The sequence below is a fragment of the Pelobates fuscus genome, chromosome 4 (assembly GCF_036172605.1).
Source record: "Pelobates fuscus isolate aPelFus1 chromosome 4, aPelFus1.pri, whole genome shotgun sequence".
Classification (NCBI taxonomy): Eukaryota; Metazoa; Chordata; class Amphibia; order Anura; family Pelobatidae; genus Pelobates; species Pelobates fuscus.
In genome coordinates this window covers 140,662,960-140,679,017 of record NC_086320.1, presented here as the reverse complement: position 1 = coordinate 140,679,017, position 16,058 = coordinate 140,662,960, and the positions used below count along the sequence as shown (strand labels likewise).

The 16,058-nt window shown below is 41.3% G+C and overlaps 1 protein-coding gene across 2 annotated transcripts in view; it reads right to left on the bottom strand.

The window, feature by feature from the left end:
• The window catches only part of ZNF236 (zinc finger protein 236), a 174,674-nt gene that overhangs the window by 105,073 nt on the left and 53,543 nt on the right, over positions 1-16,058 (bottom strand). For both annotated transcript variants that reach the window (XM_063451634.1, XM_063451635.1), the window contains 2 exons: positions 2,315-2,459; positions 574-834 (listed from right to left, as the gene is read on the bottom strand). In XM_063451634.1, the coding sequence (XP_063307704.1) occupies positions 574-834; positions 2,315-2,459 (406 nt within the window). The remainder of the gene's footprint in view (positions 1-573; positions 835-2,314; positions 2,460-16,058) is intronic.

Below are 16,058 nucleotides of genomic sequence, written 5' to 3'. Positions count from 1 at the left end.
GAGATTACACTCTCCATTCTAGCCAATTTACAGCAGAATTCAGGGTTGTGATAGGCTAAAAGCGGACAGCTGACACTAGGCAATTACAGTAGCCCTCTGGAGCACATATTAATGGTTCCTCACTAGCCCAAGCAGCACAAAATGGATGGGCTGCTGGGGACTCTGCGTAAAAGTAAATGAAAGGATGGTGCAATGGAATTCTGGACATTATAACCACTTCAATGAGATAAAGCAGTTACAGTGCCCCTTTAATGCACTGAATTCTATATGTTTAAAATGTGTCTGGTCATGTGTATATAAACACACTAAAACAAAGTGACAAAGGAGGATCTGTTCCCAAGATAACAACCTGAAACAGATAGATAACAACCTACACAAGGAGTGAGGGAGAAATAAGACAAGGTTATTAAAAATATGTTAGCCAGATTTGTAGCTGTGTGTATAGGCGACTTTGAGCAGAACAGCTGGGTAACCAGATGTCACCTGTCCCCTGCTGTAAGAAACACATGTTAAAAAGGAAGATGGCACCATCAGCAGGAACACAAATGTTGAAGTACATTCATTAACATTTACCTGTGAGTCTTCATGTGCTTTTTGCAATTCAATGAGGTTTTAAATGTCTTCTGACAATAAGGGCACATATAGGGCCGTAAATCATTATGGATACCCATGTGGCGCCGAAGACTTCCGCCAGTTGTAAAAGCTCCATTGCATATTACACATTTATAGGCTCTCAATCCAGTATGTGTCCTAATATGAGCTTTAAGCACACCAGATGATGCAAAGCCTCTTCCACACTGTGTACATTTAAATGGCTTTTCACCAGTATGGGACCTATGTGAAAGGAAAATAACATTATTATTAGCTATTGGCTTGTTAAAGTAGAGCTTAACAGAAAAGCTGGGCAAACTGGCCGGTATGTTAGCAAAGAATTGAAAACGGGAAAAGAGAGAGACTAGGATCAGTTTGGGATAAGATGGGTAAATGCAAAAGACGAAGAAATGAGAGAAAGATTACATTACCAGACGATGACAAGATGTCTTTCAATGCAGTTTAGTATTATTATTATTATCATTTATAGAGCGCCAACAGATTCCGTAGCGCTTTACAATGTTATGGGGGGGGGGGGGGGGGGGGGGATTTAACTATAAATAGGACAATTACAAGAAAACTTACAGGAACAATAGGTTGAAGAGGACCCTGCTCAAACGACCTTACAGTCTATAAGAATAGTACATAAACATGCAAGCATAATGAATAAAGCAGAATGTTGAAAGTATTGTTATGAAATGGATTTTATTAAAGTTATCAATGGAGTATGGAAACCACCAACATATATATGGTTAAGTGATGTATTGAAGGTTTGTGCTACTCTAGAGAAGAAATTCAAAACCTTGTTTCAGTGCGATGCTCCCTTTTTAGTCTAATAATTGGCATCATACCCCCCTGGTTTCTTACATTATATCTCCATTTCCCTTATGCTCTGTCTACAGGTCTATTACTCTCTGTCCTTTTGCCTTTGATGCACATTTCAAGGTTTCTTACAAATAGTCACTTCTCCATTGTATCTTTACTCTGTTCTCTTAACCTTTTCTATTGCGGTTTGTTTTTCTTCCATTTTCATCGGTGTTATAGTTACAGGGAGAATAATCAGACACTCACCACTGCTCCCTCTAATAAGGGTCCAATATCATGTGTTGTCTCTCCAAAGATTGTGCTGGTTGGCCTGGAAAGGCACTTTTATCTCCCCCAATCGACCCCTGGCACAGTGCAGAGCCTCAACTATTTCAGCTCCTTAAAGGACGGCAGTTCACATGCTTGGAACCATTACCTTGGAGAATTTAGTCATTCGATGTTCAGTTTTTCCTCTTGTGAGCTAATTAGCCACACATTTAGGAATGATCAAATTAGTAATATAATTGGAGAGATGTAATTAATCATCATTTAACAACCCAACTAGGAGTTTCTCCTGGGTAACGCGGCAGTTGTTGGTAGAGACATCCAAAACTAAACTGACCAGTTCATTTAAACAATGTGACCTATTAATAGTTCACCAAAGCAATTCTTTTCTGTTAAAATGTCAGTTACACTGGATAACATTTTTATTCCTGAGCCATCTATGGCTTTTTAACTACAAACTGTATAGTCACACTGAAATGGCATATTTCCAGTTATTTTTGTTTTATTTGACTTTTCCTCTTTGTCTTGTTCACATCTGTGTGATTAGATTCATAGCAGTTGTGATTATTTTTAAACAGAAAAGTGTCATGTCATGTGTAATCATGGCATTCTCTGATTTTCATTTCCTTTTTACCTGATATGTTGTTTGAGGTGGCAGGATTTCTTGTACGCTCGGTGGCAATAATAACACTTGTACGGTCTGTCAACTTCATGAGTGTAGCTGTTAATGAAATAGCTTTGGAAAAACTGACTATTACGAGGAATGGGTTGAATGAGACCTGTGTTTGAAAAATAAAAGACAAACAAGTAGTGAATAGCAATGACAGCTATATTTGTCTTTCAGTGAATATATCCTAAAGGTATAGGAAGTTCCAGACAGCTCTAATTCATATCAGTAATAAAATTAGGGTTCAACATGACCAACTACTTAAAACCTAAATATTTGCAATTTAATTAACTATAAAACACAATTTATTACCTGTTCCATTGTAAAGTTTAATCTGTACACAATTGATCAACACAACTGGAATGTTTCTCTCCCCGATGAAATTCCTAGTTATTTTGAACTGCAGAATTTCTACTCATAACTTACAATTTTTTCTTTTTACTATATTACCAAGTGTCCCAATTTAGGAGAGAGTCTATTTTGGACCCAAATCCCACTGTCCCTCTTTTTTTATCTTAATGCCCGACTTTTCTATCAGCTCCATATTGTTCATGTGACTGCTCATATAATGGAACTCCACAGCAATAATAGTACCAGTAATGTATCTTTAGACTGCAATAAATGTCTTTAGAAATAAACGTATGTAAATAAGAACTGCATTTTAGTTGTATACATTGTTATTAGTAAGTCAGCTAAACATTCTCAGAGAAGCCCTGCCCCTGGCCACAACGTTACTTACACTCTTAAAATGAAAGTGTTTATGGCCAATCCGGAGCTCTTAATATATTGATAATGAGCTGCCTTGAACCCTAGCATAAACAGACTTGTTGGCATTTGGCTCACAACAGAAAAAAAAAGAAACTGTATGTACAAGGTAAGAAAAGCTGCCTGTCACCATCAATTAGCTTGCACAAGCAGTTAATTATATTTCATGAATTAAAGGGACACTACAGGCACCCAGACCACTTCTGCCCATTGGAGTGGTCTGGGTGCCAACTCCCACTACCCTTAACCCTGCAAGTGTAATTATTGCAGTTTTTATAAACTGCATTACCTTGCAAGTCCTCCTTATAGACAGCCACTAGAGGGACTTCCGTGTTCTTAGAACACGAAAAGTGTTTTAAGCAACGCTGGATGTCCTCACGCTAAGTGAGGACCTCCAGCGTTGCCGAAATCCCCATAGGAAAGCACTGAATAATGCTTTCCCATGGGGAGGTCTAATGAGTAGGCGGAGCTTGACCCAGCGCCGAGGGACATCAGCGCTGGACTCCGGTAAGTCACTGAAGGGGCTTTAACCCCTTCAGCAACTTGGGATGGGGGGTGGGAAGGAGAAGGGCCCTGCAGTGCCAGGAAAATCAAATATGTTTTCCTGGCACTAGAGAGTCCCTTTAAACTGCTGTGAGTTGGTTTATTGTATTTGGGAGGAATGGAGGAAAAGAGAACAATAAGTATCTAGTATATGCATGAAAGCATATATACAACATACACATACAAATGTATATATACACATATACAGAGTAATCTTTAATATTGATACACAACCTGGCACAAATGCAGATACACACACACTGACAGACATACATAATGACAGACATACTGACACACACACAGACACATACACTGACAGACATACTGACACAATGACAGACAGACAGACACACACACACACACACTGACAGACATACTGACACACAGACACTGACATACTGACACAGGGACGTTTTAGCCGCGAGGCAAACAAGGCATTTGCCTTGGGCAAGATTTTCCAGGGGGCGGCAAAAAAAGCCGCCCCCAAATGCCCAGGGCAAATGTCTTGTTAGCCTTGTGGCTAACTGACAAGCCGGGCGGGCGGCGCTGGCGAGAGAGCACTTTCTCCTGAGTGCTCTGCTAAGCTCCCTCGCGCGCCGCAGAGGGATGCCGGGAGCCGGAATATGAATTCATATTCCGGCTCCCAGCATCACTCTGCGGCGCGCGAGGGATCTGAGCAGAGAGCTCAGGGGAAAGTGCTCCCTTGCCAGCGCCGTCCAACCAGCAGCCCCACTAAACCCCCAGGGAGAGGGAGAACCCACCCCCCCTCCAGCATTCCCAAAGGTAAGGAGGGGTAGCACAAAACCAGGATACACCACTGTACTGACACACACACACACCCACTGACAGACATACTGACATAAACTGACAAACATACTGACTCTCAAGAACACAGACAACAACAGACCGGCATACCGACACACAATGACAGACACACAAACACAGAGACATACACACTGGCAGACATATTAACACAGACAGACATATTAACACAGACAGACATACTGAAACACACAAAGACACACACAGGCATATACTGACACACACACACTGACAGATATATGAACTTACACAGACACACAGACATCCTGAAACACATAAGCAAAATTTACACTTAGCCAACCTCCAGTTTAATAAAGTCACTACGTCTTGCTAGGAAGAAGTGTCTCACGGTTGTCACTTCCTCCCAGCTGGCTGCTGAAAAGAAAGGGGCCCGGTCACACTGTTAAACTATTTATAATTTAAATTAAAGCATATGTTTTGGAATACTGTATACCCAAGGATTTTTTCTTTGGTGAAATGCAAAACAAAAAACATTATTAATCTGTTTGTGCTCAATGACTAAATTGTGACCTTCGTGGTCATTCAAATAAGATCTAATGCTGCCACAAGCAGCTATGCATATTATAAATACACTAATAAAAAGCTCTGCAAAATAAGCACAACCAAAAAATGCATTTCAAAAGAAGTTTTAAAATGGGGAGAAAAGTTAACCTTTCATTGTATATACTTTGCTTGCATTCACCAACTCACAATTTCTCCACCCTTAAAGTGCCATGCAAAAGCCACTAGCACCCATTTATAATTTCAGGCTTTTTGTTAGGTGCTTAAAGTGCCAAGGTGCGATCTCACAAACTTCCAGGAAAGAGAGCACTCATGGGTCTATATAGATTTTCAATATGCAGACAAATGTATTGCATGCAGCTCTACAGTGCATTAAACATTGCCATTTCAGTCTCATTAAGGGACTTTTATGAAGGTATGTATTCACACACAAAACTGCAACAACATTTTGTATTCGTTGTCATTTGAGAAAAAGAAAACTGCTGTGGCCTACTAATACTGTCCAAGGTTGGATGTCTCAGATGGATAATGTAGAAGTAAAACTTCTGCATTATCTGAGCCAGAAGCATGGTGCTAGGCTTTAGATGATACGTTATACCCGTTCAAAAACAGTTTGACAGGGGGAAGAGTCTAGACACCGATGAAGCAATTCGCACCTTAAAGGACCACTCTAGGCACCCAGACCACTTCAGCTTAATGAAGTGGTTTGGGTGCCAGGTCCCTCTAGGATTAACCCTTTTTTTTTATAAACATAGCAGTTTCAGAGAAACTGCTATGTTTATAATAGGGTTAATCCAGCCTCCAAATCCTCTAGTGGCTGTCTCGCTGACAGCCGCTAGAGGCGCTTGCGTGATTCTCACTGTGAAAATCACAGTGAGAGCACGCAAGCGTCCATAGGAAAGCATTGTAAATGCTTTCCTATGCGACCGGCTGAATGCGCGCGCAGCTCTTGCCGCGCATGCGCATTCAGCCGGCGCTGGAATAAAGGTAAGTTTTAACCCTTTCGTCATCCCAGAGCCCGGCGGGAGGGGGTCCCTGAGGGTGGGGGCACCCTCAGGGCACTATAGTGGCCCTTTAAGGTATCTCTGCTGTGACCAGCTCATCTAATCAATACTAACCCCATACAAAGGGTTTTTGAAGCATGAACCGCATCCAGCATGCCCAGTGTTAAGCAGGGGAAAACAATCCATTCTCCTGCTGCCACAACTGAAAGTTCCTGACGGAGGCCCCAAGATGGTGGAGGCCTCCAACTCCGGAGAGGTGTTGGACCACACAGTCCCAAGCAGAAAAGGCGGCACTGTCAAGTCCTTGGCTGAGGACATAACTCTCATTCTATATGACTTCAGGAAAGACCTGAAGGATATTAAAGCTGTTATCGGGTCTCTGCCCGCCGACATGAAAAAGAAATTATCAGAATTGGGGTCCCGAACCATTACACACGTAAATAGTGATTACCCCAAAAAACACCAACACCGCGGATCACTCTGAAAAACCATAAATTATACCGAAATATATTAAAAATATACAAACTGGTGTGGTGTGTCTTTAAGAAAAATGAAAATAAAAACTCTGGAGTGCAAAATTACAAGAATTGCTTACACTTGTTCTTTTCTTCTTTGTATGGTATTCAGGATCCACATAAATGTCACAAGTGTGAAGATAATTTGGAAAATTTGAATCTTCACACGCTAACATGCTAGTTCACAATAACGGTTGGGAGAATACGGCTCACTCTGCGATGGAAACCAAGCATATGTTATGAAATGGAATTATGGAGGGAATTCTGTAGAGAACCAGGCAATGTGTAGTCGATATTGCAGCAGTTGGGAGATAGTTGGGAGATGAACCTGACTAGATAGGGGAGGGGATGGAAATAAGGGAGCCTAAACTAGGCACTTCTCCTGTATTTCCAGGGTACTTTTGCGTTCTCTTCTTTTGCTTTCTCTCTGATTTTTATCTTCTGTGTTGCTGCTTTCTGCTTCCTCTTTTTCTTTCTCTCCCATAATATATGCCTCTTAGGGGTAGTTTTGAATGCTGTAGGAGCTATGAAGACATTCACATACTCCATCCTCTGTATACCTTTCACTGCTAATATACTACTATAATAATATTGTAAACCGCCACGGACTTTGTTGGCGCTATATAAATGGGAATAATAATAATACTATGTACATTGCATAGGTCAGTTACCTACAATATTAACTAAGTGAATATACATGAAGTCATGCTCCTTTCACATGTGTATTTTACTTCCTTTAACTAAATTTCTGCAAAAAAAAACAAAAAAAAACAGACAGGAAGCCGTGCTTTGTAGACTGCCCTTACATTTGCCAATGCCTCCCAATATTTCAAACAGACAAATAGGGACACTTTAATATTAGGGGTGTTGACAGGAGCGGAGCTATTCTCAGAACTTTTCGCTGATTTACTAAAAACTATTTATGGAACTAAAATGCAACTAAAATGTAATTTAGAACAAGAACAGTGCATGTTATTTACACAGACTGATTTCTAAACGTGTTTATTGTAGTTAAAGACCCATTACTGTGGTTATTATTGCTGTAAAGCTCTGTTATACACTAAGACACACCAACAATACGGAGCTCCTAGAAAAAAGGTATCTTAGGATAGAAAGCAGGGACAAATGGATTTGGGCTTGAAACAGGGTCAGTCCCTCTTAAATATGAACACTTGGTAGGTATATGTTTGCTTTTATGCTCGAGAGAGTTCATGTGTTTGCATTTTTCTTTATCGCTTGCTTAGGGAAGCATATATTATATATTGTGATAACTATTCTATACTTTTGAAGTAACCCTTGTCTTCAACCCCCAATATTTAATTCATGTTCTAGTGCCAGCCTAGGGAAACTGTTATTATTATTATTATTATTATTGCAATTTATATAGCGCCAACAGATTCCGTAGCGCTTTACAATATTATGAGAAGGGATTTAACTATAAATAGGACAATTACAAATAAACTTACAGGAACAATAGGTTGAAGAGGACCCTGCTCGATCGAGCTTACATTCTTTTGGAGGTGGGGTGTAAAACACATTAGGACAGGAATTTGCAATCAAATAAGGTGGACTGCCCTTTAGGAGAGGGCAAGAGACAGGTATGTGAGGTATTGGTTAGTCTTGGAGGCCATACGCTTTCCTAAAGAGATGGGTTTTAAGGCACTTCTTAAAAGATGCAAAACTAGGGGAGAGTCTGATGGCGGTAGGCAGGCTATTCCATAGGAAGGGAGCCGCCCGCGAGAAGTCCTGCAAGCGCGAGTTGGCCGTACGAGTGCGGACAACGGACAGGAGGTGGTCACGGGCAGAGCGGAGAGACCGAGAAGGGACATATCTATGGATCTGTGAGGAGATATAAGAGGGGCTAGAGTTGTTCAGTGCTTTATAGGTGTGAGTTAGTACCTTGAATTGACTCCTATAGCATACAGGAAGCCAATGTAAGGACTGGCAGAGGGGTGAGGTGTGAGAGAAACGACTAGAGAGGAAAATCAGTCTAGCAGCAGCGTTCATTACGGACTGTAGGGGTGCAGTACGGCTTTTGGGAAGACCAATCAGGAGAGGGTTACAGTAATCCATGCGGGAAATTACTAGAGCATGGACAAGCTCCTTGGTAGTATCTGGTGCAAGAAAGGGGCGGATGCGGGCTATGTTTTTAAGATGGAATCTACAGGATTTGGCAACATGCTGGATGTGAGGCTCAAAGGTGAGACCAGAGTCAAGTATGACGCCAAGACAGCGTGCTTGCAAGGATGGACTGATGTTGGTACCACAAACTTGAAGGGAGAGCGAAAGAGGAGGATCAGTATTAGGAGGAGGAAAGACAAGGAGCTCAGTTTTTGAGAGATTGAGTTTCAGAAAGCGGGAGGACATCCAGTCAGAGATGGAAGAAAGGCAAGCAGTGACACGTTGCAGGACGGCAGGGGAGAGGTCCGGGGAGGAGAGATATAGCTGGGTGTCATCAGCGTACAGGTGGTAGTGGAATCCAAAAGAGGTAATAAGTTTGCCAAGAGAGGCAGTATAAAGAGAAAATAGAAGGGGACCAAGGACGGAGCCTTGGGGGACTCCAACCGAGACAGGGCGAGGGGAGGAGTTATCATTAGAAAAGGAGACACTGAACGAGCGTTGGGAGAGATAAGAGGAAAACCACGAGAGGACAGAGTCACAGAGACCAAGCGATTGAAGAGTTTGAAGAAGGAGAGCATGATCAACGGTGTCAAAGGCCGCTGAGAGGTCAAGAAGAATTAGTATGGAGTAGTGGCCTTTGGATTTAGCTGCGATTAGGTCGTTAGTGACTTTGATAAGGGCAGTCTCTGTAGAGTGGAGAGGGCGGAAGCCAGATTGAAGGGGGTCAAGGAGAGAGTTGGAATTGAGGAAATGAGACACACGGGTAAAGACAAGCCTTTCCAGAAGCTTTGAGGAAAAAGGGAGCAGGGATATGGGACGGTAGTTAGAGAGGGTGGATGAGTCGAGGGATGGTTTTTTTAGTATAGGTACTACAGTGGCATGTTTAAGGTCAGCAGGGACGATGCCAGAAGAGAGTGAGCAGTTGAAGATGTGTGTTAGAGAAGGCACGAGACAAGTGGAGAGAGATCTGATAAGGTGAGATGGGACAGGATCGAGCGGGCAAGTGGTGGGGCGAGAGGAGCAAAGAAGAGCAGCCACCTCTTGGTCAGTAGCTGGGGAGAATGTCTGAAGGGTAGGAAAGGCGTGATCTATGTGTGATTGAGAAACAGAAAGGCAAGGAGGGGAGAATTCTTTCCTTAGCTGTTCAATCTTGTCAGTGAAGTAACATGCAAAGTTATCAGAAGTAAGGTTAGTTTTGGGGGTGGCCACAGCAGGGCGAAGAAGAGAATTAAAGGTGTCAAAGAGACGCCTGGGGTTGCGGGAACATGAACTAATGAGAGAGGAAAAATAGGACTGTTTGGCAAGGGCTGCACTGTATGAACACAATATGAATCTATAATGGAGAAAGTCTGATTGGGTACGAGACTTCCTCCAGGAGCGTTCAGCACAACGGGAGCATCTTTGCAGGTAGCGCGTTGATTTAGTATGCCATGGTTGGGGGCGGGTCCTCCTTGAGGTGCTTGTTTGGAGTGGCGCTGCAGTGTTCAAGGCAGATGTAAGAGTAGAGTTATATATGGAGATGGCCAGTGATGGACAGGAGAGGGAAGGGATGGACAGCAGTTGTGAATCAATGTCAGCTGACAACTGTTGGAGATCCAGAGAATTAAGGTCCCTCCTGAGTTGAGGGGGGTTAGGCTGTGGTTGTTGGGTGAGGGGGCACGCAAGAGCAAATGATAAGAGGTGGTGATCAGAGAGTGGATATGGAGTGTTGCAGATATTAGTTACTGTACATGCATAAGTGAAGATTAGGTCAAGGGTATTGCCAGCTACATGGGTGGGAGAATTTGCCCACTGTGATAGCCCGTGGGAGGAAGTCATTGAAAGTAGTTTAGTGGCCGCAGAGGTCAAAGGTGGGTTTATAGGAATATTGAAGTCCCCGAGAATTAGGGATGGAATGTTAGAAGAGAGGAAATAGGGTAGCCAGGCAGCAAAGTGGTCAAGGAAGAGAAGAGGGGAACCAGGGGGACGGTAAATAACAGCAATGTTAGCAGAGAAGGGATTGAAAAGGCGAATTGAGTGTATTTCAAATGACGGGAAAGAGAGGGGAGGGGGGGTGGGAAGAGGTTTAAAAGAGCAGTGAGGGGAGAGGAGAAACCCAACACCACCACCTTTACATTCAGAGTTTCTTGGGTTGTGGGTAAGTTGGAGACCACCGAAGGACAAAGATGCAGGGGTGGCAGTGTCAGAGGGGGAGAGCCAGGTTTCTGTTAAGGCTAGTAAATCTATTGAACGAGAGATAAAGAAGTCATGGACAGCAGTGGATTTAGTTATATTGCAAACAGAGCGTGCGTTCCAGAGGGCAGTATTGAAGGAGGATCTAGAGGAACATGAGATGGGTATGAGATTAGTGTGGGTCCTTGGATTAGTATGTGCTGTGTTTGTTGAGAGGGGACCGGGGTTTGGAGATACATCACCAGCTGCTAGGAGCAGAAGGATAGAAAGGAAGTGAAGGTGGGAGTAGGATTTGAAAGTTTTGTAGGAGGGTATGTATATAGAGGATTTGGGAGGAGTTGGTGGAGATAGGCTGGAAAGGTATGTGTAGAGTGCATGGGATGAATAGAGAGGGGAGGGGAGTAAGGTGGAAGTAATGATGATTGTGTTGCTAGGGACAGGTGAGTGAAAGGATAGGGATATTTTAGTGATCAGAGAAGTTAGTGTTAAAGTGAAAAATAGAAGGGAGAACATTAGAGAAAATGTGTATTATATAGATATGTAGATCATATATACAAACACACACAACTATCAATGAGTGTTTAAACCAATGTAAGGATGCAGTGTGTTAAATGAATTCAGGTGAGGAGAGGTTTGGTAACTTGATTGGTGTGTTAAGGAAACCAGGTGATGTGCACTATCTATAAGTAAGTTGTTGACGGTGGGGTGGGCAATCTTCCAGAGATGATACCTCTGCTCAGAAGATTTTGCAGGACTTGGTTGCTTGTTGCTTGGGAGTGCTGGGTGTTAATGCTGTTTTAAGGGGCCCAGTCTGAAATATAAGGTCTGAGGTTAGAAAAAAAAAAAAAAACGAAATAAAACACACTATTATGGGTGGGGAGACATGGGGCTATTGAGGTAATTAATTAGAGATGAAAAACTAAAATGAGAGCACATTTGGGATAAAAAGATAGGAAGGATCAGATAGGTGAAAGTCATAAACCATGAACATAAATTTACTAGATTATCAGTGAGAGTAGTAACACTAGCTAAACAAACAATTAACAACGAGTCTTAGAGAATGAACATAAAATGACATGATCATACCAGCTTTAAGAAAAACAAAAACAGAAGATCAGGATGGGAGATATAGTTATCAATTAAGTAGTGATAGTATAGGGAGGGAGATGGAATAGAACACACATTTTAAAATAAGAGTTTAAAGGAAACAGGAATACAGGTATTCTTGAGTAGATCTTCCAGAGATGATACCTCTGCTCAGAAGATTTTGCAGGACTTGGTTGCTTGGGAGTGCTGGGTGTTAATGCTGTTTTAAGGGGCCCAGTCTCTGCTCAGAAGATTTTGCAGGACTTGGTTGCTTGGGAGTGCTGGGTGTTAATGCTGTTTTAAGGGGCCCAGTCTCTGCTCAGAAGATTTTGCAGGACTTGGTTGCTTGGGAGTGCTGGGTGTTAATGCTGTTTTAAGGGACCCAGTCTCTGCTCAGAAGAGTTAGTCAGATACATGTTACTGTTTTACTTCATCTACCCTGTAATGGTGAAAGTGTTAACTTAGAGTGGGGATTAATATTTAAATAAAATACATAACACCATGAGGGTCGGGTTACGTAGAAATAAATCAACATAATATTTTTTTTAATTTTTTTTTTAATTATTGTTTCCAAGAAAGGAGCATTGCTAGGTGGGGTTGAACAACGAGTGGGTCTTTTTCACTATTAGCCTCATTTAAAATTGAGAGACGATTTACATATCTAATTATATAAACTCTGACTATGAAACTTTATTGCCCCAACTGGAGTTAATAATACAGCACATTGTGAGGGTATTGCTACGGGTGCAGGCTTTCACTGCAGTGGATAAAGCTTTAATGTGGCAAGTGTGGGGTGAGTGCAGATGGCACAGGGTTAATACAGCAGTGGTATGGGGTTGTCTTTTGCTCCACAGAAATGGAAAGAATGGCTAAAAGCTCACCCAATCTATAGGTGGTGTGGGTGAATTCTTGTAGCTTCAGAGTAGCAGATGACTGACGACTCCATGTTGGAACATAGGGCCTACGAGTTAAGTAGCAGAGACCACTGATCATCCAGTTCTTTGTATGATAGCAGTTTTAAACAAAATTCTGTTTTAATGGCAACCAGTGGAGGGAATGAATCGTGTGTGGCAAATTTCCGAATTGTAAGTTAGCAGCCTTGCTGTGGCATTGTACCAGCTGGACACAATGCAGCAACTGTTCTAGGAGACCACAAGAAAGTGCATTGTGATAGTCCAGATAAGATTTCATCAATGCATGCATCACTATCAGAGTCTCTTCTGTGGGAACCGGGTTTTTGATTCTGTTTTAAGCCAAGTTTTGCAGAGATTCTGCATTCCTAATATACAGCTATGTACACCTGCATGGCCAGAAAACTGGTATGATGATATTCCTAGTGAAGAAGATGATTTAGCAAAAATTGGATTATGTAGAAAGAGAAATGCCATTAACGGTTTTAAAATCAAAATGTTTACCACTGTAATTATTATGAAATGTATTTAGTATATGTGTGCTTTATAAAGCAAACATAAAGTAAGTGACTTCCATATGGCAAAAATCTTCAGGATTTCCTTAAAAAAAAATAAGCACAGCTATATTTTTACCTGGCAAGGATAAAAGGATAGGCACATTGAACCCAGCCAGTTCATTGAGATAAGGTGGTCTGAGTTACTATAGTGTTCCTTTAAAGAGAGGTGCCTAAACAGAGGAAAGGTAAGCTGGGGTGCGTACAGAAAAGAGGTGTTAGCTTATGAGTAAGCAAAGAAAATTATCCACAAAATGTGCAATCTGTTACTTAAAGAAAATAAAATTATACCAGGTTTTCTTTAATGCATAATCCATTAAAGTTCAAATAAAATTCAACAAAACTGGTTACTTGTAGATTTATTTTTGAAGTAATGCAAGGGGAAAGTGATCAAAGCAGATAAGAATTTTAAATAGTCTGAAATGAAGAAGTACAAAATATGAATCAGACAATTAAATACTAATTTGAAAAGTTTTGGCATAAGATAATATTGGATTGCACCAAAAAGTTCAAATTAGTAGACCATGTTTTGCAGGATCTGACCACACAAGAGTAGCAATTACCATCAGTTTAATTTGGAAAATAAGACCGGTTATATTCACAGTTTGGCAGTAACTTGTCCTATTATAGTGAATTCACATTGTGACAAGGTGAAAGAGGGGAAACTGTAAACGTAAGAAAAGCTAAAAAGTATAATTTCCTGTGAGTACTCTAGAGGTGATTTAATATATTCAGGAGGTATTTCAAATGGAAAGGTAGAATATTGGATATGTACCAAAGAGCTTCAAGTTTCTAGTTCTACGGATGTGATCCGGTTACTATACTAAATGCTTTAAATATTTAAACTTTTCATATTTCTAGGGATATTAGAGCTATTCATTAGGGACACTTTTTCCCGCTGTGCCATCATTGTGGGGTTTCTTTACTTGCAAATTCTGCATAAATCGCCTGCCCTAAGCACACCTCCAGTCCACTCACTGCTCCTTCTGAAGCTGTCTGCAAATCGCAATGGGGACCATTAAATTAATAAGGAGGAATAAGGAGGAATAATCATGTAGATCCAATGAAGATGGAATATAAGCATCAGGGAAGACATTATTTCTACTATAATCAATGCTGAAGATGTAACCATATAGAGAGCCTGATGGAATACAAATGTAACACTCCACACTGCAAAGAATGATTGGGATCATGATCCAAGGTTACGAAAATGCAATATTAAATTAAGGAAACAAACATACCACCATCTCATCTTAAGAACTACACTTTATAAGACCATGTGAAGGGTATAGAGCAAGGGTTCCCAATTCCTTTTCCTGTGTAACCCTTTGACATAGTGTACCAACATCATGGAACGACAAAACATTTTTTTTTTTTGTGTCGTAGCACAAACCTTTTAATGAGCAGAGTCTAATGTTTTTTATTTTGGCAAATTCTTTTTATATCTGGTTTATTTTTTGACAATGTTGTCTCAGTTTTGGAGAAAAAAAAAAAAGAACACTTCTCTAACCTGGAAAAATACAGATTTCACGACCTGACTACAAAGGATGCGGTTTTGTTCTCAGCTCTTAGTAAGCAAGTAAAGCACCCATGCTTTTTGAGTCATTATTGAAGCAAAGTGCACTGTTGTGTAACGTAACATAAATAAAAAGATTTTTGTACTTTTGGAGCAGAAGCTGTTTTTTGGAAGCGGTGGGGAGAAGGAATACATAAACTTATTTCTACAGATATTGAACAGAAACTGGAGTGTAAACCAAGGACAGGTGTCCAGGGAACACTAGTGAGATACTGATCTGAGTTGTTAGTCACTTAAAATAAAAAATCATTTAATTGGTATACAAAACCATGAACTTAAAGTAAATGAAAAAAGAAAAAAATGTAAAAGGTGAAAAATAATAAGTGCACTCCAACAGGGAGGAGGGTAGGGAGGTAGCTCAGGGAGCTCAGGGATGAGCTTAGGCAATGGGTAAAAGGAGGTAGAAGTAGTATATAGCTATATAATAGTCCTATGCAAGAGTAAACTGCTCTCTATAGAAATGGACATAAGCTATAGGGGCTACTGTGAGAACCACTCCAATACCCAGAGCAACAGAGTACACAAACGGGTTAACTCCAGGATGCTGTAACAGCCCGTGTGATATAGAGTACTTCACACCTGCTATAGAAATTGAATAAATCCTTGGAGTGTACAAAAAGCCCGTTAGTAGAACCCCAGTATTAGGTTACATAAGAGGATAAAGTCCTAGAACCGTGTTACAAATTACTTCACACTAGCTCCTAAGGTACAATATATCCTCAAGGGCTAATGCCCTAACTGTGCCATATCTGAGGTATAAACTCATATTGAACCCTGAATAACACTCCAAACCGGCTACCAACCCTTCTTGCCCTGATTAAACACCCCAAACAATGGTGAAGAAATAAGTGCTGTGCTTTTAAAAAACAAATTCTGCCTAACGCGTTTCGGCGCTAAAGAGAGCGCCTTTCTCAAAGGCTATCAACGGAGAACTGACTCCGGACTCGTGTTAAGTATGTTGTACTGAAAGGAATGAGCCAATCAGTGATGAGTGTGGGCGGCGTTCTATTCAGCCGCAATAGCCGTTTGTGAGTGGTTCGCCAATCTGTCAATCAGATGGTGAGGCCCCAATCGGAAACGGAGGGGCGGAGCTAGGTGCCGAATCTGGAACTCATGTATA